This window comes from Hyalella azteca, unplaced genomic scaffold, assembly GCF_000764305.2.
Source record: "Hyalella azteca isolate HAZT.00-mixed unplaced genomic scaffold, Hazt_2.0.2 contig16839, whole genome shotgun sequence".
Classification (NCBI taxonomy): Eukaryota; Metazoa; Arthropoda; class Malacostraca; order Amphipoda; family Hyalellidae; genus Hyalella; species Hyalella azteca.
In genome coordinates this window covers 29,935-55,447 of record NW_025946647.1, presented here as the reverse complement: position 1 = coordinate 55,447, position 25,513 = coordinate 29,935, and the positions used below count along the sequence as shown (strand labels likewise).

Here is a 25,513-nt window from a genome sequence, read left to right as displayed (position 1 = left end):
ACTACCAACATGCCGCGTACTACTACCCAACATGCTGCGTAGTTCTACTTAACATGCTGCGTACTATTACCAACATGCTGCGTACTACCATAGATTTTTTACTTATAATCAGTAAATATAAGTTCAAAATCAATATATAAGTAGAAAATCACTAGCCAGCGATTTTCTAAAAATCTACTTATATCCATTACACGAGTAGATCGTACTAATTACGGAAAGTACTATAATCTCATAGCTATATTCAGTTCAGTTATAATGTATTATTTCTTACTTAATAACTCAAGCACATATACATATACCCGACAGCGGCGTATCCTGTTAACGAAATACGCGCGTATAGCGAAAGGGAGCGAGTGGCGAACGCTAGCACGCTGTCGCAAAATTAACAGACGAAAGTAAATTGGTGTGTTGGTTACTTATCCATATGCTCGCTCGAGTGCGTGACTTATCCGTGTGGTCACACGACTGTGTTACTTTTCCATGTGTTCGTACACTTTTGATAATTGTTAGTTTGATAGAACGAGTTTGTTACTTGCTAGTCTGTTTTTAAGAGTTTGTTACTGTTCGTTCCTCATACGAATTCTCTGCTGCCCGTTACAATCTGCACGCTGCATGTAAGTAATGTCATTGTAATTAATTATTTAATTGTATAAATTATTAGATAATTAATCAACTAATTAACTACCTATTCATTTATTAATTAAACTGTATAGCTCATTTAGAATTCTTTGACGATACAAAACGTGAGCGGTTACATCAGGCGGTTATACTTAATTGCAGTGATTGAAAGCAGGTTCTATATTAGAGCTGAAGCGAGTAAACGCATAATCAGACGTTGTGTTTGAGCTGAAAGCGAGTATACGCATAATCAGACGTTGTGTTTGAGCTGAAAGCGAGTATACGCATAATCAGACGTTGTGTTTGAAAAAGTGATTATACGCGGAACTACGTCCGTGCGCTTATAAATAAGTTGGTGCGCACTTTGAGGATACGCTGAAGTAAAGTACACTGGCGTACTAACAGCAGTTACCTTGAAGCGGACATGCAACTATAGCGTACATATGAGCAGGCACGCTTACGCCGTTACAAATATGTAGGTACGCATAAACAGTTACGCGCAAGCAGATACGCTATTTAGCAGGAACAGACAAGGGTTTGCGCATATGCAAAGACTATTTAGCAGTTACGCGTAAGCAGATACTGTTATGTATGTACGCATGAGGTACACGTAAGCAGATGCTGTTATGTTTCTGCTGGTACGCATGAGGGTAAGCATAGGTACGCATGAGCAGGTACGCATTATCAGGCATGCATAAGCGGACAAGCAAGCGTATGAGTGCGCAGGTATACGCAGGGAGGAGTCGCGCGTCAAGCTCGGTTCAGTCACGGCTTCTGAGCCCCAAAGTTTGGTTTGGTCGCCATGGCGACGGCCAAACGCCACGCTTCCTGGCTCTTGCTGTTGTTGCTGCCGTTGCTGCTCATGCCATTGTTAGTGCCGTATCTTTTGTTGCTCCCCGTGACTTGTTCTTTAAGTTTTCTCATGGTAACAGGTTGCCGCTGCTGCTGGAATTACCTTGTAATTATTCTTAAGGCCTGAAAGCCTGAAGTCACCTTAAGAAGAGGTTCCCGGGGTAATGAACTGCACAGGCGTCGTTGATTCTTTGTTAACGTCTAATTAGTGTAAATATTTTTTAAAAATTACAATCGTTTCAATGAATTTGTTGTTTTGCGTTTCTCGTAGTGAAGTAGACATGATTACTATTTAACTAATCATTGAAACTTTGATGATATAACATTTGGCCTAATACATTCGCTTTAAAGTTCAACAAAGGTTTTCTTTTTATTGCCAATCTCAGTATAGTCAAAATCTATGACCGAAGTATACGCACGAGGTAATAATAATAGAAGAAATATATAAGAGAATAAAGACCTCTAACGTCTGAAACTATTTATAACTTTTTTAATTGCTGATCTTAATTTTCAGTAGGCATGGTGCGGACTTCAAGTATAAGATTATCATAATATCGCAATAGACTAGCATATGTCAAAAGACTGGCATAATTTATCAAAAGACTAGCATAATATATCAGAAGACTCGCATAATATATAAAAAAATTAGCATAATACAGCAAAAGACTAGTAGAATATATAAAAAGACTGGCATATTATATCAAAAGACAAACAATATATACCAAAAGACAAGCATAATATACCGCTAGACCACAAGAATATATCGCACCATTTAACATGGGCAATACTGACCTATAGCACCGAAGTCGCTCAATTAATTTTAAAGGGACTTATCATTACACCTTTATAATTCTTCACAACCAAACAAATTTAATGTTAATAGCAAATTCATATGTAAAATCTCGACAACATATCACTAAGGTAGTATCTCGACCTAGCGTCTGGCGTTAGAGTATTCATCATGATGATGAAAATTATGTATGGTCATGCATCATGCTGAGTGATGCATTATGTCGAGCCGCGCATGACGTGAATCAGGCAAAGGTAGAAGCTCTTCTTATGCGCATGAAATATTCAGCCGCTGCGCATTTACGAACTGTTGCGTGAAACTGCGTGACACGCACAGGGACATGTCACGCAGTCCTGTTGTGTGGCGGGACACGCACAGCGCATGGGACATGTCACGCAGTCCTGTTGTGTGGCGGGACACGCACAGGGACATGTCACGCAGTCCTGTTGTGTGGCGTGACACGCACAGGGACATGTCACGCAGTCCTGTTGTGTGGCGTGACACGCACGGCGCATGAAACATGTCACGCAGTCCTGTTGTGTGGCGTGACACGCACAGCGCGGGGGACATGACACGCAGTCGTGTAGGAAATCATGTCAGTTTCATCAATGTCTGAACCTTAAACAGAGTTAAAGATTCTGTACTGGAAGGTTCTATTGTTAAATAACTATCACAGTTCTATTAATAACCTTCAATTAATTACAGTCAATGATTGCTATTAATTTCGGGTCTTAATTTAACCTAATACGCTCATGTATTTAAAAGAACGATGAGCTTCCATGCTATATAAAATAAAATATCATAATGGGATGAAATATTGATAAAATATATCAAAATCTGAACATAGACCTATGGTCAGAGATAAAAGAAAAAACTATACTTGAAGGCAACATAGGTGAATTTATGCCTACCCTCTAGCGCCGTGATCTGCATTCAAAATAGAATGCTAGGCACGTTCTTAGATGCGTTGCATGAACTATTGCTGCACCTTTTGTAGGCCTAAAAATGAATAAATCTACGTTTAACCGCGTGTAAATAAAATAACCTGGATAAAGTATGAGAACTAAGATGAATGCGTCGTCCTCTATCCAATTGTTTTTTTTTTGTCCACTTTAACGCGTTTCATTCAGTTTCTACGTTTTCCATCCAATTTGCCGGTAGTTTATCGTTTATATTTGCATTTTATAAAATTTTCCTTGTGTTTCATCCAATTTATTTCATTAAGCTAATGAATAAAGTGATACTGCGATCACCCTGGACTAAAGAGCGCAAGGATGAGTGCGGTGTCGGGGGAGAGGAAGGGGGGGGGGTTGGGCAAGAGGTGGTAGAGAGCGTCGCACTCCCCCGCTGGAGCCTCCACCTAATTCTTGAGTTAGTATATGTTGTCGTATTATTATATACGCATTATTGTAATATTTCGACGCATCAATAACGGATACAAAATTGTCTGATGCAGATACAAAAAATATATCTCAATATTCACTGCAGTGAGTGACAGAGAGCGCATTTTCTCGTCGACGAAAACTTGAAGTCACGGACGGACAGACAGACAGACGGACGGACGGACATGGCGAGCACAATAGCGCATTTTTTCCATAAATGAGAAGATGCGCTAAAAAGAAGCAGTTTATATTCATGTTTATTTAGTTTAATCTCATGCAATTTGTGTTCAACTTCGTTAAACTCGGATCATCAAAATTATTTTTCGAAAGTAATTTAAGTGTTAATTTGGCTCTTCATTTTAGAGAGGAATTTCAAAAGTGGTTGCTTCAGAGGTACTCTGAATAATTTGTAATTTTCTATCCGTTGACCGGATCTATATTCACATACCCACATTCTTCATTAACAATTTTGGAGGTACATTATGTAGAAATTCACGGATTTTAAATAAAAATGAGCATAACATTTTGTGTCTACTGGAAATATTGGTGAGTGCCTTAAAATTTATGAAATGATCAATTTTTAATCTGTTAATTGCTGCGCTTGTCCGCTTGCCAGTCAGTAAAGGGAATTAATGCACCTTGTCAAGTGAACGGTCTTATTAATCTAAGTTTTAAACTTTTGATTATTACAAGGCATCTTAGATTTCAAGTTGGAAGATATGAAAATATACTACCATAATTTCGACTATTCTTTGCATAAAGCAGGGTGCGTACCGGTCACGGAAAGCCTGGAAAGTCTTATACGAGTCTGGAAAAATGCGAGTCGTAAACGAGTTTAAAAAATTGCGAGTCGTATACGAGTGACTCGAATACGACTCGCAATTTTCCAGACTCGTAAACGACTTTCCAGGTTTTCCATGACCGGTACGCACCCTGATAGAGTTATTTTTATAGTCTGATATTTAACTTATAATGTTTATTGATACATATATCCGTAATTTATGAGAAGACGCCTGTCCTCAAAATGCTGCAACGCATGGAGATACTTGACTGTGAGGTGCATTTACCGCAGACTTTTGTGGGTGATGCTGGTTGCCTACTGGCGCTTCCTAGACTAATTGACTGAAACCATTCAATATCAGCAAAAACAGAAATCCGAAAGAATATATTTTTTGTGATAAAATTTAATTTTTTCAATAATAAACCTGGTATGGGAACTATCTTCTTGGTTGCGCGAAAATATCGCCAAATTAGCTCACGAACTTGAAAAATGTACGCTCTAATATGCTGGCTAGACTAATTACTCTGTTTTCATGAGATGTATTTTTAGGAGGAATATCAAGGGCTATTTTGTGTGGTTTGACAGCAACGTTGCGAAGGAAAACGTTCACTAGGCTTACTACGTCACGCAAGGAAGACCAATCTAATGAAAACTCAATGCAAGTACCATAAAAAGAGGAAAGTTGCGAGGGTTAGTTCGTTTACACGATGCTCATTGATCATGGTTCAGAGTGAGAGGAAGGTGGTATCGGCTAAGACAGGTGAGGATCAATAGGCCCTGCCATGTGCTTTCCCTCCACGTGGTCCGAGGGTTAGCGACCACCTCTTGTGATGCCCGGGCACGGTGGCGACACTAGTGCTTGGCATGCCCTTTGTAACGCGCCTGGTTAGGTTGTCGGTGGTGTAACCCTCAAGATAGATGGCTGGTGGGAGCTGCAAGGCTCGTGGCAGCAACCAACGCCAGCAGTCCAAGTGCCTACTCTCATTCCAGGCTAGAGCCAGCGAGGGGAGCGCCCGGTTGCTTTCCCTTGTCAAAACTTGGCAAAAATCCCCAACAAAAGTCACAAAAGTGTTACAAATCTTTACGTGTTATGTGTCAAGAGTGATTCTAAGTTTGTGTACAGTGTGTGTTAGTTTCTTAGTGAGCGTTAAGTTATTATTTGGATGTAAACAAACGATTCCCAAGGTTGCAGCTAAGCAAGAGCTGCGTGACAGGCTGCGCGTGAGGCAGCCGCACGAACATGGACGGCAGAGGCAGAACTTAGCTAATGTCTTGCTTCTTATTGCAATATTTATGTGTCGATGTGACTTATAAGTGCTTTTGGTTTCAATTTAGTGTTTTTTGTTGAATTTCTCATGTTGAGAAGTGTTGAAGAAGTGTAACTATTGCCCTGAGGTTAGGAAGATGAGCGAGTGCGACGGCAGCGAAGAGTGTGTCATGGGGGGTGGATGTAGGATGGTTGAAGGGGGGAGGTGCAGTAGCAGCGATGGGGGAGACTCTTCTTGCGACTCTCCTCCACCCCCATTGTGCGCCTCCAGTGGAGTAGCGGCAGCACCTCCCTCTTCCACCGAGCAGCAGCAGCCTGGAGGTCTGAGCGACGACTCGACGCCAGTTGTGCGCCACGTGCACAAGACGTCGCCACTTCCGCTACAGCTCTGCAGACAGGACAACCTACAGCAGCAGCCGCTGTCATTAGCAACCACTGCTACCCATCTAAGACATCACAGACAACATGTCCTTGTGCACCACACAACTGTAGTCGCTAATGCTGTTGTTGTACACGCAGAAGATACTGATCCTGATAGTCCGCCTGCATTACAACCCGGAGAACATCAGCTGTTTCAACATCCTGATGATGATAGTCATTTATCGCCTTCTGCCCATGTGAATTATAAAGACGAACCCTTAAGTGTGAGTGTAGTGCATGACGATTCTCATCTTGACTCCCATGACTCGGGGTTGTTGAGTCCCAGTGAATTATCTCCCCGTGAAAGTCAAGTTAGTGATCCAAACATGATTGATGCCTCGGATTTTCGATCGCTCCAACCGGAGCCGATCTACCCGAACATGTCGTCCATGAACGGACGCATGTCACCTCCTGGATTTTCGCCATCATCGGCGAGCAGCTACGCCACATTAACTCCTCTGCAGCCCCTGCCGCCCATCAGCACGGTCTCAGATAAGTTTGTGTACGGACCCCCTGGCAATGTATCGGGCAGCTTCACTGTTATGCAAAACAACGGCCTCGGCCAAATGCTGTCTATGGGTTCTCCTTATCAGTACGATAAAATGTCCATGTCCCCACCACACTACATCTCCAATAATGGTCTTGGTATAACGTTGAGTCATCAACACTCCCCACTATCTCCCCATGGGGGTTACCAAAATGGTTTGGCATCTCCACAAAAATCTCTCAGCCCCAACGGTTATGATTCCCCTTACACGAGGCAGGACATGAGCCGAGCAGCCCTGGTAGGGTCACAGTCACCAAATTTATCCCCTCCCGTGTCTCTTCACTCTTCCCCACAAGCGTTCACCACATTTAGTGCAGCTGGTACTCCCACTCTCACCACATCATCCCTGAACATGAATGGGATGGTCGGGGGAAGTGGACTGGGTTCATTATCCCCGCAAGCAGTTTCCCCACACAGTCCTGCTTACAGTCCACACCAATCTCTTCACATGCCTCCTTCCCCACCTCCTCCTTCAATTAAAACTGAAAATCTCCTCCAAAATTCACAACTTGGATGTCAGATCAGTAACATCTCGGGCCCGGTTTTGATGAACCAAAGTCCACCTCACGCGCACATGACGGCAGTCAGCACAATGCAGCAACAAGGGGGCATGATTCACTCGTGCCCCGTGTCTGCGGTACCCAACATGAACATGGGCAACAACATGGGCCTCATGAAACAATCGGGCATGGCGACCACGAGTGGTGGTGGTGGCGGTGGTGGCGGCGGGGAAGTCGAAGAGATCAACACCAAGGATCTCGCTCAAAGGATCTCGGCTGAACTCAAACGGTACTCGATCCCTCAAGCGATATTCGCCCAGAGAGTCTTATGCCGCTCGCAAGGAACTCTGTCGGATTTGCTGCGTAACCCAAAGCCCTGGTCCAAGCTCAAGAGCGGCCGCGAAACCTTTAGGAGGATGTGGAAGTGGCTGCAAGAGCCTGAGTTCCAGAGGATGTCCTCTCTTAGATTAGCAGGTAAGAATCATTATTATATTTTTTCTCTTCCTAATTGTTCAAATTACACTGGAAATTTAAACTAATCCTTAGGCACGCTGTAGTTTTTACCTTTTTTTATTTTCGTGAAGCCTATTTCTGTCTTATTTTTTCTTTCTGAAATAATTATACATTTTTGTAATCTCTTCGTAATTTTGTAAATTATTTAACAAGTGCGACCAGGTAAATCTTTGAGTTGCATACGCGTAAATTTTATCTAGGAAAATTCTGTCGTCTCTACGAATAACTCGACTTCTAATTTTAACGGTTCGCGTGCTTGCTGAGATACCAGGGACGTTTAAGAAATTCATTTTGTTTTCAATGTTATTCGGAATAATTTTTATCCATCAGTAGAAATGTTGACTCATTTTAAAATTTAAATTTCATTGATCGTTAATATCTTCTTGACTCGTGGTATCTTAAGTGTCTTGCGTGTATATTGCAAAAGGATTCAACCTTAATAAAAATATTTATCATTAATCTTAAATCATTTCGTGGTCTCTCGCTGTCTTCATAATTATCGAAGAACTTGAGTTTTCATTCAAAATATATCCTATCACTTTTTCCGGATTCGATCGTCCATCAATTCTAAATTATTCAAGTGTCCACGATTGATTTTCCAGCAACAGTCAAGTGTTTAACTCGTTATTGACAAGTCGGTATGCCCTCACGTGTGCAGAAACAAAAACTGTCAATATCATGGGTTCTTTTTATAATATTTTATTACAGTCGAGACATAAAACGTCTGTAACTGCAATGAAGACGCAACAAAGAATAAGTGTCACATATATCACTTTTTGACATAAAGTTTTCTATCTGGGTTCCACTTAACGATTTTGCTGTTAAAATTCCATAAAGTTTTTGTGTTGCAGAATAAATTTTATATTCATGTACACATGAATTTTTCATTAAAATCACATATGAAAAAATGTGTGGCTATCTTGGTGGGATTTCATAGTAAATCGAAAATATATTTAGAATTTATCGCTGCATTCTTTTAAACGCTGATTGAAAAACTGGACGCGCGACCAAATAGCATAGAGGGTATAATGATACAATAACGTGCAGCACACAATGATACATTAATATGCAGCGTGCAATCATACAATATTTGCAGTGTTCGATGACACAATACTTTGCAGTGCATGATAAAATCGTATGCTGCATAGGATGATGTAATAACATGTAGCTCATAATGGTACAGAAACTGGTGGCTTATATCTGCGTCTTCATGCAAAATTTATTTGAAAAATAACTTTAAATGTATGTCGGAAGCCTTTAATCAAATGCTAAGGAAGATCGATGCATGGGGCAGTTAATTACATCAATTCTGTTCTCCTCTATATGTTTATGTCAGAAGTATAAATAATTTATATACACACTACACAGCACATGGAGAAGTTTGACATGAACCATTAAAAATTTCTTCAAAATGTGTTGCTCTCTAACTCGGCAGCTCGTTCCATACGTCAACTTAATTTGGACACCGATCCATATTTTTGAATCATTGGAAATTTAGTTGAATATATAATTCTCGACTGCCTAAGATCTCCTCATTGTGGGCGTCAATTATCACTCATGGAATCAGTCAATTTCGAGCGCCAAGTTCGGCATCGTTATAAGTGTGATTGCAGTCGTCCAGGGTTGGATTAAAAATGAATACTTAGACAACCTACAAACTAACAATTAAGGCGCTGTGTATGATTTTCAGCCCTCAGCTGTTATACTCGCGTTCTCACGCTTTATGCAACACATGCCCCAAGTGTTGGAAAAAAATTTAATTTCATGAAGAGCTTGATAAGGTCTAAAAGTCCGCAAGTGTCAAATGAAATCTTACGGTCCGCAAGTGTTTGATGAAGTCACTGCGTCCTCTGGTGTTATAGAAGTCACTGCGTCGTGAACTGCTATAGAAAGCAATGTTCATTTACAGTATCATGTGTATCTCGCAAATAAATCATCAAATACCACCCCAAGTATAAAAGATAAGTTCATCAATTAAAATAAAGTTTTATCCTCCTTTATGCTGAAGATAATGTAATATCATTGCAGTTAATATAAATAGAATATCTCAAAATATCCCGTATAGAGTACATTTGCGTCTTGTGTGCGTGTATATATGTGAGGGCTTATCAGCTGTAGCAGCTGTATAGTACGCAGATGCAGCAACTAGCTGCGGCACATCTGCTGCTACTTCTTTGTCCTGCAGTCCGATTGCTCGTCGGGATTTTATTTTTTTAACGAACAATTCGTATTTTGTTTCGTTGCGAACGATGATTTTTGTGCACATTAACACTGCATCGAGCATGTGTTAATTCTCGTGTGTTCAGTGGTGCTTTAATTAAATTTCTATGTGCAAATTAAGAACTTGGACAAGAATTATTCACAAATCGTACCAATGCTTGCTGATATTTTCGTTCAGTAGAAGATACAAAGATAATCACAATACCATCTACTTCTTGTACATGGTAAATTGCAATGCTTTGTTGAGTTATCAATTTTACATTTATAATATGGAGAATAATATCACTACATTTGCTCAATCATGAATTAATGTACGCAATTCATTATCGAGTAATCTGTAGATATCTAAATAAATTATTTCTGCGAATTATATGACAATTTCTTAGAACTCATGGACTTTTGTATTATTCATAACGATCTAATTCATAACGATCTAATTCATAACGATCTAATTCATAACGATCTAATTCATAACGATCTAATTCATAACGTACATTCGCATTATTTATTAACGGAAATTTCCCCATCCCATTTTTAAACATATTGCAAATTTGCGTCACTCATTACCGGATTTTCTCTGTTTAGGTTATAAAAATTTGAATACATTTACCAGGTTCGGTTATACGCACGTGTTGCTTACGCGACTTGTGAACGGGTTATTCCTCTGTACGCACGTGTCTTCTACACGCGCATCTATAAGTCAGATCGATAAGACAAACAAGCTGGTGTGTTATAGCATACAAGTGTGGTGGCCATGCAGCGACATGCCTCATCTTGTATATGGTGTCTTTCGTTTGCTCATTTAAAATGACACTTCACACAGCAAGTCGGTTTTCGTTTTGCTCACCTAAGTTCAGGGGCCATACTTTCAAAAAAGTTAAGAGATCATAAGTTCATCAGCCAATCATTGACGGCCTTTCAAGCAAAATCTACCAATCATAGACAATAAAATAGAGCGTAGGTACTTACGTTCACTTAGCGAGTTTTGAAAGTATGGCCCCAGGTTCGTCTCGCGTGACATATATCACATATATCGATCCATCAGACATTTATGCTTATACCACTGAAAGTTCGTCACGTCGGATCGGAGTTCATAGTTGTTAAAGTTAACTACAATTGCATCATGTAATTTGCATGATAGTGCCTTAATACATTGCCCATAAATGTTCGAGTAATTTTAAGATCACTTCAGTTCGGGTCTAAGGTTTATCAGCCGCGCGATGCTGATATGCGACGTCTATTTGACATGAACTCTGTACCAGGCGACGGACTGCGTGACATGTCCCTGTGCGTGTCCCGCCACACAACAGGACTGCGTGACATGTCCCTGTGCGTGTCACGCCACACAAAAGGACTGCGTGACATGTCCCTGTGCGTGTCCCGCCACACAACAGGACATTGCTAGTACTTAAATATTTTTAGTTATGCTATTATTTTACTTAATGCATTTACATAGATATTACGTTGTCGGTCCATTTACAATAGATTTTCTACGTGCGAGAAATATCATCGTATCTACGTAACCGGGGCATTTTTTTTAAATCGATTTTTGTTATCATTTTGATAACGCGTATGCATTGGTTTATTTTTATTCGTGCGGAACACTTAACGTGGTTTAGGTGATGATGGTGGTTGTAGATAAGTTACGAAGAAGTAGCTAAGTCGAGTGATGGTGGTAACTAGTACACAATTGCTTACTATGGTAGTGGCGTCATGATAATTCTGGTGACCATGATGGTGGTGTTGGTGGTGACAGTGGTGGTGGTGGTGATGATGGTAGTGCCGTAAGAGGCAGGTGTTCCGCGCTAGACATGATTTGGCTCAACGGAGTTCGTTTCTGTTCCGTCTTCATTTATAATTATGTTTTTGCTCATTTTATATATTCTTTTGACATCCACCTATAAAAGTATTCTATACTAAGAATTGCAAGACTTGCAATGCCATGCGCACATTATTATTAATGGCTGTGAGTTAGCCGGGGCTGAGCGGCAAGCCGATGAAGCCGAAGCCAGAGGCGTCGCCACGGATCCGAACGCAGGCAGGTGGCGGCAAAGAAGGGACGACGAACGTAATTCGAGGGGCGGCCGTAATGTTGGGGAGAGGGCAGCTGACTGCACGCTGACTCTGCTTACTGAATTTGCTTGCTGATTCTGCATGCTGATGCTTGCTGATTCTGCATACTGATGCTTGCTGATTCTGCATACTGATGCTTGCTGATTCTGCATACTGATGCTTGCTGATTCTGCTTACTGAATTTGCTTGCTGATTCTGCATACTGAATTTGCTTGCTGATTATGCATACTGATGCTTGCTGATTCTGCATACTGATGCTTGCTGATTCTGCATACTGATGCTTGCTGATTCTGCATACTGATGCTTGCTGATTCTGCATACTGAATTTGCTTGCTGATTCTGCATACTGAATTTGCTTGCTGATTCTGCATACTGATGCTTGCTGATTCAGCATACTGAATTTACTTGCTGATTCTGCATACTGAATTTGCCTGCTGATTCTGCATACTGATGCTTGCTGATTCTGCATACCTACTGAATTTGCCTGCTGATTCTGCATACTGAATTTGCTTGCTGATTCTGCATACTGATGCTTGCTGATTCTGCATACTGAACTTGCTTGCTGATTCTGCATACTGAAAGTTGTTGCTGATTCTGCGTACTGATGCTTACTGATTCTGCATACTGAACTTGCCTGCTGATTCCTGATTCTGCATAGTGCCTTAGCTTGCTGATTCGGCGGCCTCCCCTGCTTGCTGACTAGTAGCGCTGACTTTTAATTTTGACCTGAATATTTACAATTGAAATTTTATTATAATTTTGTGTAGGTCTGCGACTTCCTTCTTGTTGCTCCCTAATCTATCTATGCGGTTTCCCATACGCATGATACAGTTGACGATTCTGACTATTTTTACTGCAAAATTCGGTCCTTATGGCGGTCTAAAAATGCAACAAAAATGCGAGAAGTTGTTTAATAAATGAATAAGTTTGAATATGATTATTGGCTATTATTCATATTTCGTGCACCCTGTGACGAGGAAAGCTTGTCTTGAATAACTTATCCACTCAGACACACACGTTTCCGCGTTGGGCACGTGTCGCTTCTTAATTAACTAAGTAACGGTATTAGTGTAACAACGTATACAAATTTTGGTAACCATCCTTTTATGATCAATCCTTGTTTATTCATACTTCGAATAGCATTTATCTGAATTTTGTTGCATTGCTTCGACAATATTTCTCGATTCATTTGATAAAAATCTTATGTATTTATGTAGTCGTATTCTGAAAAGTATTGTTGCTATCATGGATTCAAAAACTTATCTCGACCAGTTTTATACAATTCCCCATAAATAGCAAGCTAGGAGTAACTATCGTCCTCTAACTTCCGATCACCGTATTGTTGCTATCGTGAATTCAAAAGCAAAACCCCAACCAGTTTTCTTAAAATTCCCCATAAATAGCAAGCTGGGAGTAACTATCGTCCTCTAACTTCCGATCACCGTAAAAAGCGTAAGGGATTCTGGACCCACGGTCGTGGGAGCAGGCGCGCGCCCTCGCCGCCGTTCCGACCGAGCGGTCGCCCAGCAATCCTCCCGAACTGCAATCGGGACGTTGAACGGAAATAAGCCGGAACCTTCCGTTTATTGCGACGGAACAGAACGCATGTCCACTGCACGCTTCCGATGCTCATTAACCAATTTGATACTTCGGAACTGGGAGTTTCGTAGCGCCAGGCGCCTTCTATCCGATCAATACGAAGGGAGTGTTAATATTGAGAGAGTGTTTTGTTGACCTAGCTTACTTCTCTTCATATGTGCAACGAGCCGAGTGCTAGTGGACGTGTTTGCATGTTTGCAAAACATTATTAAAATGCCTTAATGCTATTAAAAAAACAAAATTTATTCTCTACTATTATATGCGTATGCTCAGACGTGAGATATTGCTTTCTTACCTTGTGAGAATAATCGTGTGAGCGATGTGTCACCATTCCACATACTTTCAGCCGCGTAAATCAATTGCATGGAAAGTTTTATGGCTTACACTGCACAAAGAAGAGGTGACAAGCTAGCCAAGCAGCTTGACTGCGTCGTGGGTAGCTTCGCTGTTGTGTGAACCATAACAGATTTGCTGATATAGAAAATAATTAAACGGTTATATCCTCATAATTGTTTAAAATATGGGTATTAAAATATGTCACGGAAGGGTTTTTAGCTCTGGTATATACGAATTTATAACTATGATTCAACTGGCTTTCATTATAGTCATTATCCCGACCCGTCTAACAGCGGCTTCTGCCTCCACAAAATTTCATGGCCGGCTGATGACCGGCATACGAAAATATGAAAGTGAAAGCGTAAAATCCTCGGTGTAATTTGCAAGGACGGCGAACAGAAAAAATGCAACAAGATGTAAAATAAAGGGAAGTAAATTGAGGGAAAACATAGAAATTATTTTTAAACAGATTAAATGAGATTAAGCTTGAAAATCGAACTCTTCAGTTATGACCTAGTTTTGGGACACCTTAGTCTTTCTTTAATTATTTCATAGATTATTTTAAATTGATTTCTTTTAAATTTTTTTCAACTCACTCTTTGTTCGTTCAAGTAAATTGCGATTCATTAAAAAATGAACGGACTCAAAACTTATAGTTGAAAAATGACAACCCTACGGCGATCAGCCCCATGGACAAAGACTGAAATATTAACGCCGGTCTTTATAAGTAGGAAAGTAATGGTGAAGCCCTGCTCATGGTGAAATATGTTTGGAACTCATGTATTATTTGGTGGCCTAACAAAGCCCTCTACCTAACGGTCGCCAGGAAGCTCTAGTTGCCAGCTGTCGCCACATTCCAGTTTGCTGATAATGCGACATTAAGAAAATAACAATGAAATAAGTATTTTACCTTTCAACAAATGTTTTTTATACTGTTGTTCTCCCATTGTGTGTGTTTTGTGTTGTATAAGAACTTGATTGCGAGCTTGTTTAGTCTTTGTGAGTTGATTGTTGACTGAAAAGTGTGTTCGTTCGTGAGTCGTAGTTCCTCTCTGGATGGGCAGACTAAACTTCACAAATCAGCAGTAACATCAAGCAAAAGAGCCAACTCCATGCCAGCACGGAGCTTGAGCACCACATGCGTTGACGTGAGGGTGCCGATTCTTGGTGAACATTCAACTAACGATAAATTATCAGTGCAAAATTGAAAGTTTGGAGAATACTTTCAATTTGCCCCATGTTGTGATGCATAATTGATAATGTTTGGAGTTAATGTAAAGCCAAAATGTAGGTTGCTCTTTTAGGATAACCGTGGATCTAGTCAGGCTTTTTATTAATTCCATATTATCTTAATGAATGACTGAACGTTTTCATTGCCAAACTTAACTGTTTTTTTAATTGCCTAGAACAAAATCGCAACTGAGCGCATGCCGTACAATTGAATGTAAAAAAATAAAATTATATTATACGCATGTATTTCAAACTTGAAATACTTCAACTGCACTTTGCAATCAATGGGAAAGCACATGCCGTTGCTGCTAGAGGTTGTTGACGTCGTTATGGCGTCAGGACAAACGCGTGTTGCGTAGCACACCTGCCCCGGCTGCGGCTTATTAGGGTGCGACTTTCTCTACCGTCATCACGTCACCACCTCGTCACGTCACCACCTTGCTACAGCACTCTTGTTTTCACCCAGTGTTTCATTTATTGTATTACTCATGGCATCGTAAATCCAGTAGCAAATAGAAATCAGCGTTCAAAATTGTACCCTTATTAGCCATAACTCATAAGTCACCAGTGGAAAAACTTGAATATAGGAGCAGTTTAATAGCATACGAACCTCAATCTATTAGTTTGTATAAATGATTTCTAGGTCCGTATTTTCATCTTTAAACAAAAGAAAAAATTCCGCGGCATTGCTTTTAGACCCCTAAGCCGGTAGTACTTCAAAGTTGAGCCTCAATTACGTAGTTAAGTGTCTTGCCTAATAGACCGACCTCGCACACGCTTGACAGGCTACGAGAGCTGCGGCACACTTACACGTAACCTAGACTCCTTATAATTCATTGTCTGTTTGAGCCGATGAAGTCTAATGGTATTATGAATATTCGTCTTTATAAAAAACTAAAATTGTCAATCCATATCTCTTCACGTATTATCGTTTCGATTAATTTATTGCTTGCAGCTTTTCCCGAACAATTTATTTACCCCCACATTTTTAAAACTGATTATAGCTAAACATAAACAGGTTTGGTCATCAAAAGTGCAGACATTTCTCCTCAATAATACTTCGCTCTAATATTAACCCTATGCTTATTACTGAAATTTTGTTAATTTGCCTAGTGTTGCGACTGCTGCACTGCAGCCGGAGCGTTGGCCATCCGCCGGACCCTCGGTCCCGGCCATCCCAGAGGCTGTGTCGCGCGCGTCTAACCTTACGCGGACTTCCTGTTTCGACGGCAACTTCCGACAGCTGAATTATCCTCACCAAACTCATCAGACGCGGCATCAGTAGTGCTCTGAGTCTCTTCTTTCACGCCTTCAAACTTTGTTCATAGAATATTCATATTCCTTCTCCGGTTCATTAACGTGGAACGTATGTGCGTATTCAACAAACTAAATTTAGCACTGAATGTTTGCGGTCAACTGTTAGGACTTGCAAGTGGTCATTTTATTTTTGTTGTCTGAGCTGTGACAACTTTCTCATCTGCTTTTTTTCCTACTATTTTGACGCAGTATGAATCGAATTTTAAAGAGTGCGTGTCCTACGATTTCTAAAATTATAATACAGGCATGCGGTATTAGAATTTTAAACCATGATGCTCAAATTTTGCGACCGTTTTCTCCCATGAGAAACGCTGCGTTTGGCGCCAAAATTCAACGGTTGTTTGGATGCGAAGGCTCTTTGTGCCACAAGAAGCAGGATTGCAGTGAAAGAGTTGGTTAGGTAGGTACCTGCCGAGCACAACTCTGCCGCTATAGTGGTCGGCCATAAAGAAACCCTTTGAATTATCACAGTGTGTCTTTAGCGACCGATGCTGTGCTCATTCTTTGTGTTGACTGTGGCCTCAATGCGAAGTTTTCCCAGTGTATTTTATCGCAAATTCAATGCTTCTTATTCACGATTGATTCACAGAGCTTTTCATTGCGAACCATACGTTTTTCCAAAAAGATTTCCGATCGAATGTGTGATGCTTAAATTTTATTGCTCGATGTGTAACATACAATTCTAATTTTTTGGTGTATTGTCAGATATAAGTTTGAAAATAACGTCATTAATATTTAAAACTTCTTTAGAGTTTAGTTTCTCCGGTTGTCTAAAAATAGAGTAATGGTGCAGGGTTCTACCCTAACTATACGAAAATTAAATATAAAATAACAGAGAGCAACTATTGGCGAATGTTTCAAGATGGCAAATAAATTTTTGATCCAAATTTATTGAGAAGCAAATTTGTTTTCCTTTTGCCTTGCTCTTTGGCGGTCAGGGCAGAAGTCATGAATGGAATGGGCTGAAGGGAAATCCTACCTTTAGGATCGATATCGACCAGAAATGTTTGTCCCACCGCCAGTGGTGGAATGACGAACTTACTACGCTCAATGTATGAACAGGTTCAGCAAAACATTGATTTGTTTTATTGACTTTCTCTTGCACAAGACCTTGTTACCAGGACAGCCTTTAAAAGGATGCTCACCGCATGACATTTGGCTTCCCAACTCTGACAGCGAGAGAACATGCCCGATAGATTCTTCTGGTCTACACCAATCAGCTGGATAATTATGTAATTGATGTTTATGGATGACACCGGAATTTACAGAGAAGCATGCTCCTCTTATTCCCGTATTCTCGATTCCTCTTATTCCCTTATTGAGAAATATTTACATGTTTTGGTGATATCTCTTTAAAGTTGATCTAGCGAGTAATGTACCGTCGGACATTACTCGCTAGATCAATTTTAAAGCGATATCACCAAATCATGTTAATATTTCTCTGTATGGGAATAAGAGGAATCGCGAAGTCTACGCGAGGCCTCGAATTACTTGACAAACATGCATAATTGCGTTACTACTGCGTGACCACTACTGCACCGTGACTACAACCGTTACGTGACTACGAATCCACTACCACTGCCCCCACTGCAGCGTTCTTTATTTACTACTGCAACGCTGCGCTGCCACGGCACCTGGGCATTGCCACTCCCATTGTGCTACGCTTCTCATCCTGCGTACATTTTACTGCAACAGCGCTTTTGCCACCACACTTTTGTCATCACTCTCCTGCCCCTCACTCCAACCCCCAACTTCTATCTCACACTCCTGCCCCACACACCTGCTCCACACTCCTGTCCCACACACCTGCTCCACACTCCTGCCCACACTCCTGCCTAACATTCCTGTCCCACTCTCCAGCCCCACACTCCTGCCTCACATTCCTGTCCTACCGTCCAGCCCCAGACTCCTACCCCACACTCCTGTCCCACTCTCCTGCCTCACACTCATGCTACAGACTCCTGCCCCACTCTCCTGCCTCACACTCCTACCCCAGACTCCTGTCCCACACCCCCCTCCCACCTTAGCCACTCCTAATGTGGCGGGGACCCCCCGTTCGTCTCCAGCAGCTGCTGCTGCGGCTGTCACGCGTGACAGAGTTGGGTTCACGCGCCACATTCTTCGTTGGAACCCGAAACTGGAATGTGGATTCTAGATCGTTACTAACTGGCTTGTTACTGCAGCGAATTTCTGTGCGTTGCGTTTTTCGAACATCTGTGTAATCCAATGATACGCTCTTCAAATCATTGAGTCGATTTGGTTTTGTCGGGTGGCGGCTTCCTTTCTCGCGAGCTCCGGGGCATCTACGATTTATGTGTTAAATTGACTACTTCGCATTCAATGCAATCACTATAAGTCGCTTGAACGTAACTCCTTATTAATTACTATATAAATATTTCCTAATATTGTTGTAAAAAGATATAATCAACTTCATTTGATTTGTTTTTCGTCAAATCGTTTTTCTGTTTTACAGTGTTAGCGCGGTCAGTTCTCATAAAATAATACTTTTAATTCATTGCAATTTGATATATTATCTACACTGGTCAACCTTACGAGAATATCAATATTGATAATCTAATAACGAGACGTGCAACCTTCAATCACAATAATGTTAGTTGAATGACTTAATTTCAATAAAGAAATTTGAAAAATATACGAATACTGAGTGACCAAGCAACTAGCTTCCGAAATTAATTTCTTCCCTATAAATTCAAAAGGATTTTACAATCTTCTATCTCATAACATTCCTCACTAACGCTGCCAGGCTGTAATTGAAGCTTTAATTACTCTTATCTCGCGTAACAACATAACACGTAACGCGCGAGGCGCTCTTACGCCTCAACATCTGGTGGTTCCCGCGCGCCCCGACGCGTGCCTTCCTGCAACCCCACTTCTCCCTCCTCCTCCACCTCCATCATCAACTCCATCTCCTTTCCCTCCCCCTCCACCACCTCCGCCTGTGGTTTGAATAACATCCACCCCATTCCTCCTCCCTCATCCATTCAGGGTACCTCCAGTCGGTTCGGTCTCCTCTCCCCTTTGAACATCCGCTCCCTCCACTCCGGTGTTTAGCTACCTATGCCTTCCGTAATTCATCTCCCATTTGCATTTACTATGTCATCATGATTATTTCATCATTCTTTTGCAATCTCTGAACTTCTTCTTATTCCCGTAAACCATTTTGTTTGTCGTCTAGAATCATTTATTCAACGTCAGTTCATACAATCATCCTATATTCCTCGCCTTCGTTACAAAGTCGTCTAATTAAGTGCTGAAATTAACACAACAGAGTAATAGTTTATTACTAGCAATGTAATAAACTGCGCTCATGAACAATTTTCATTGGAGATGAACCAATTTTTTCAACAATTTAACAATTCGCCAACTCTCTGAGTTTTCTTCACCCATGTAAGGATATCCATTACTATTAATCCTCGCTTATCCTGTCTGTGCGCATCTTTTTTATTATAAACCCATCTTTTTATCCTTTACTCACCCTTTCACACCTTCCCATCCTTGTACGCTTCAACCCTCCTTTTTTTCTACCAACCTTTCCCACATCAACCCAACCTTTCCCATATCGTATCAACCTACATTTCCCTCTTTATTTGAATTTTTTCTCTTGAATCAAACCTTTTTCTCGTGAACCTAACATGTTTCTCATAAATTCAACTTTCCCCTCGTCAACCCAACCTTCCCTATATCAATGCAACATTTTCCTCATTAATCCACCATTTCTCTTAAGTAGCCAAGTTTTACTTTTTCCGCCCCTTCTTACTTCTACCTGCCCTGTCCACCTTTACCAACTACGTCCACCCTTTTACCGCCTAGACCCACGTTTTTTTTTTCAATCGTACCAGCTTTTTATACTCACACTAACTCGTTCACTACCTCGTTCAGACACTCATCTCCCACCGTTACCCACCACTAGCTGCCATTTGCTACCTTTACTCAACCTTGCAGCGCTGCCTACCCGTCCACCCCTGCGTAACCTTCAACACTTTTCATCCTTCCGTTCCTTCTCATCTTTCAACTTCTGCTAACCTTTCAACTTCTACTTATACTTCCTCTTCTACTCGTCCTTCGACCCCTTCTCATCCGTCCAACCCTGCTCACCTTCCAACCCTTCTTCGTCATTTCACCACTTCTCACCCTTTCATTCCTCATCACTCCATCCCTTCTCATTCTTCGACCTGTTCTCATTTTTCCACCTCTTATCAACCTTCCATCTCTACTCACCCTTCAACCCTTTCTCACCGAACCACCCCTTCTCACTCCTTCACCCCTTGTCCCCCTACCACCCCTTGTCCTCCTACTACCCCTTCTCCCTCTTTCTCCCCTTGTCCTCCTACCACCCATGCTCACCTTTCCACCCCCGGCCCACCCTTCCACCCCGGCCCCCCCTTCCACGTGTGCCCGCCCCTACCCCACGCGGTGCTTCCGCTGATGCGCGTGACGCTCAGCTGTCGGCCGCCACGCGCCCGCCGCAGCGCAGCTCGTATCACAGATCGCTGCCACGCAACGTATTTATCCCGGCATTTACATACACGGAGTTTACAAAGTTCATTCATTATTAATTGTTTTTCAAAGATAAACCATTAATGAAGTAATGAAATGATTAAACTGTGCGTTATATTACAGCGAATGTTCATTCGGAGTCCAAATTTGAATGGATATTCCTGAGAACAGATTCACAATTCTCGTTATGTTAGCGTATTTACTTCTCATGGAACAATTCATTAGTTCATTGTAATTTATTTCTTTATCTAAACGTTTCGATCGTACAAGAACATCAATATTGATAATCTGCTAATAAGACGTGCAACCTTCTCTCACGATCGTGTTTGTATACCGAATAATGAACTACCGATGAAAGTTCGAAAAAACGTATGAATAACGTGCTCGCTTCAAGAAACTCTAAAATTAATTTATCCAATAAAAATCCGTAAAGCAATTAAAATCTGCTGCCTTATACCATGCCTCGCTTACGCTGCCACTTTGTAACAGAAAAAAGTGATGTGCATAAGATAGACACAATTTATTGTTCATTAGATAACGGTTAATGAGTTAAATTTCGTTGGTCTCAAATAAAGGGAAGAATGAAGGCTTAGATCGCTCGTGCTTGAGTTGCGGTGGTTCCTAGCGATGGCGGGCAGCGCGCCCCGGCGCGTCTCGTGAGGGAGCTGATCGCCCTGTTCACCCTCAGTCGTACTATCAAAAATAGTTACTAGTTTGCAAATTCGTCAGCCAATCGCAGACGGGTTTTCAAGCTGAACCTACCAATCACAGGGCGGTAAATCGGCCGCTACCTGTACTAAGGCCGGTGTTAGTCTTTGGGCCGCTACGTGTATTTAGGACGCTATGTGTACTCAGACGAGTTTGATACTACGGCTTCTGGAGTGTCTCCGTCTGGAACTTTGCTTGATAGTGGCTGTGAGAAAGCCAAATGTTTCTACATGAATAAGTACAGAAGTAAAGGAACCATGAGTATACTGAGGCGGCGCTTCACCCTGGCCTTGGACTTCTACGTCTGTAGGACATACTAAGGATACCAAGGCAGTGGCTGCAAATGCGCTGTCAGTGTCCAGACTGGCCACCTTATGTCAGTGTTTGCTAGGAGTTGTTAGCTCTGCACATTTAAATGGTCTCCTGGGAGACGGACAGCCAGTCTTCCCCTCACTCCCCTACCCTTTATTCCCCTTTTCCTTCTCCCCTCGTCCACTCATAACTTGACATGTTTACAGAGGATCCAGCCCGAGGGCTGTGCATCTTCTTCGGTAGACGTGACCGCATCCAACGAAACGGTTACTTTCATGCAATACTAAAGTTTTCAATCTCCATGAGACTAAAAAAAAGTTTTTAACTGAAAAGAGGCTTTTCAATTTACCTCAGAACAGAAGAAAATCATCGGGTTTTCTATCATTGTTGATGCATTAATTCCTATTTTTTCGATACAGATCCATAATTTTTGAAAAAGTTCTAAATTTGTGGAGGTCTTATTTTGGTGTTTGTGCGCGAACGCAACTTAACTTAAACCAAAATTCTGGTATAGACTTGACGAGCTCTTCGTATGAGATTTTTTTTGTTGCATACCTGCATAACTTGAGAAAAAGGTTGAAAATTTTTTAATAAACATCATTCAATTTATTCAAATTTTTAGCCTTTGTACTTTTTTCATTTCGTTTCGCACAAGTTGGAGATTTTGGCGCTGCTCGTGATAGCGCATCTGCCTGCTACAGTAGGCCTAGAACCGCTCCCCGCGGCCTACAATGCAAACTTACCCAAGTAATTTCCGCTGCAAAGTGTTGGGTTGGTCATTTTTCATATTTGTTCGCATTAGGTTTCAGTGCGCTTGGAACTTTTTGCGCCGCGTGTATTGAAATCTTCGTTAAAAGAAGTTCACAGCTTTTGTAAAGATTTACGCTTGCGTCGACTCAACTACAAGCAAATAGAACCGCTTCAAAAGTAGCGTTCTGACTGCTTCTATCTACCTAACTTCAACCTAACCTTTTATTGTCGGGTTTGTTGAAGCTGCAACCGGCATCAGTATTTTAAAGTCAATATACGTTTTTTATTTATCAAGAAAAATTTCCATTCTAAACATCTATGAAAGTTTTACAAGTTAAATTCCATTTCTTTACGTAAGGTAAACTCTAATGGTTAATAATTAGATGAACATGACTTCAATCTAAATTTCGAAGTCATATATTTATTAATGATAATTTGCCTGTTGCCTTCTCTAAATTTCTTTAGTATTATTATTCACTTCAACAATTTTTACATTTTTTTCATTGATGGTAGCTATTTCGGTAAACTTATTTTTCTCTGGAATAGCTTAGTCTAGTAATCTAGTTGCACTAAACCCTTAAGTGGCACTAATCTAGCTGCATCTACTTCACGTTGTGTTCATTGATCCAATGCAAACAAATTTTTTGATAACCTTTTCGCCATATATTATTTTCTTACTTTGTATTAAATATCTAGGCTAGTTATTCATGCATGACTCCTCATTAATGAATATTAATCCCTAATTAAATATATTTAAGCTCGTTTATCCAATGAATAGATTCTGATATTCCTTCACATGCCGACCATATTATTAATAAATGCCTGGACTCGTTGACTCATTCTAGTTCCCGAGTCACACTCCAACCTTTTAATGAAACCTCATGTAAATAAGCCTATGCCATTTATTGAGTGTTATTTTGGCCAGTGTTATAATCCATTAAAATGCATATTTGATTTTTAATGTTTGTTGTGATGTGCGTTGTTTCGTATTTTAGACTAGACCAGGCCTCGTGTTTTAATCAAAGTTATATTTTTCACATTTTTCTTACTAATACAAAGAATGACTCCAAAGTCTCATTAATCACTTTAATTTTCTCTCATTCCGTTATATCATGATCACCATTCATTTGTACGTCACATTTATGTTCACATTTTATTATTTTTCTTGTCATTCCTCGGTACCCTCAGTAACCTACAATTTATTTAAACGTTCTCTTGAAATCAATCACGTGTAATTTAATGTAACGAAATCGGAAGATAGAGCAATCGTTGCACTATGCCAAGTTCCGTTTTTTGTTGTGGTGATCTAGAGCTCGAGTCGTGTGAAGGTCTAAAGTGTAGGTTGGATGCTAGGTAGCAATAGCATAAAGATCAAGTTTTTACCCTGATACTGAGTCGTTTCCCTTGGTTTTGTTGTTGCAGTAGCGTCACTACCTCAGCCTCCCAGGGACTCCACCAACGCAGGCTATAACTCTGCAGGTAAGGCAACCCCTCGAGGCCGAAGCTTTATATTAGTAAAGTTCAGAGACGACTAAGCTATTGTCGGCCGACTCTTGGGTCGGCCGACTATAGATCTATCAGACGAAGAGTCGATCATCACTCACGCATGATTTTCAAACGAATTACAGGTGCTTGATGTCGGCTTACTTGGACACGTTGCAATTCTATACCATATCGCTCAAATTTCATTTATCGTACTTGGATGGTGAGATCATTGTTAGAAATGCGTAGTTTCTAAATTGGCTTGGTTAGTCTTTTTAGGTATTACTTTCCAAACTATAAAATTGTCGAATTTCATTATGCTTTTAATTTATTCTCATGTTTTTTTTATTCCTGAACACATGCATATATTCATGAAGTAATCATTCATTTATTGGTAGATTTCATCATTCTACACTGTTCGGTGTTTGTATTTTTATGACTGCATGTCGTTGAATAGATTCCATGCCCAAATCGCATATTTCCTACAGACCTGCATGCACCGTTAGTCAGTATTTGTTTCATGAATTATTTTACATATTTTATGAAATACTTCTTCAACTGAGAACCTGAGCCTGGCTGACCGTGACCGTAAATCTTGACGACCGTGAATCCTATAGTCTGGACGGCAGTGAGTCCTAGTTTTGACGACCGTGCGTCTGAGTTTTGATTACCGTCAGTCTCAGTCTAGAATCTCTAGATGACCGTGAGTGCGTCCGTGTCTTGACGACCGTGCGTCTCAGTTTTAGCGACCGTGATTCTGAATCGTGACGACCGTGAATCCAAGTCCGAAGGCCCACGAATTTCGGTCCTGACGACTGTGAGTCTAAGTGAATGTGGGATCTAAAATTTGCGACCTTCGTCGCAGTTACAGACACCGTTGGGCCTGTTCGTATGAAGGAAGCCACAGCGACGCTGGAGACACGTCCGCGTGGCTGCAGATGACACAGATTGGCCACGCTTCTCCTCTCTGCTGCTGTTTATTTGTCTCATTTTTCCTGTTTATTATATTTCCGTATATAGTCGTGTTTTCCTGGTTTTTCTTCTCTATCTTTTTATTTTATATATTCTTAGCGTTTCAGTTCGTGTCTATTTCTGTTTATTCGTTTCCTAATACTTCTTTCCCTGTTTAATCTTATATTTCGCCTTCGAGGTCTGTTCAGTTCTGTGCTTGCAACTGTTTTCTCCAACTACATTTAAAATTTTTAACTTCATCTTCTTCGTTTTTTTATACATCTGTCAATCCTCAACTTAATGAGAAGAATTTTTGTAAAATATTTTGGTCAGTGATCGTGAGTTGT

At 40.8% G+C, this 25,513-nt stretch overlaps 1 protein-coding gene across 1 annotated transcript; it reads left to right on the top strand.

The window, feature by feature from the left end:
• Positions 1 to 5,425: 5,425 nt before the first annotated feature.
• On the top strand, positions 5,426 to 24,268 carry LOC108669879 (homeobox protein onecut-like). The gene is made up of 2 exons (XM_018157308.2): positions 5,426 to 7,631; positions 24,156 to 24,268. The coding sequence occupies exons 1-2, from the start codon at positions 5,828 to 5,830 to the stop codon at positions 24,266 to 24,268; spliced, it is 1,917 nt and encodes a 638-aa protein (XP_018012797.1). The 5' UTR covers positions 5,426 to 5,827.
• The last annotated feature ends 1,245 nt before the right edge of the window (positions 24,269 to 25,513 follow it).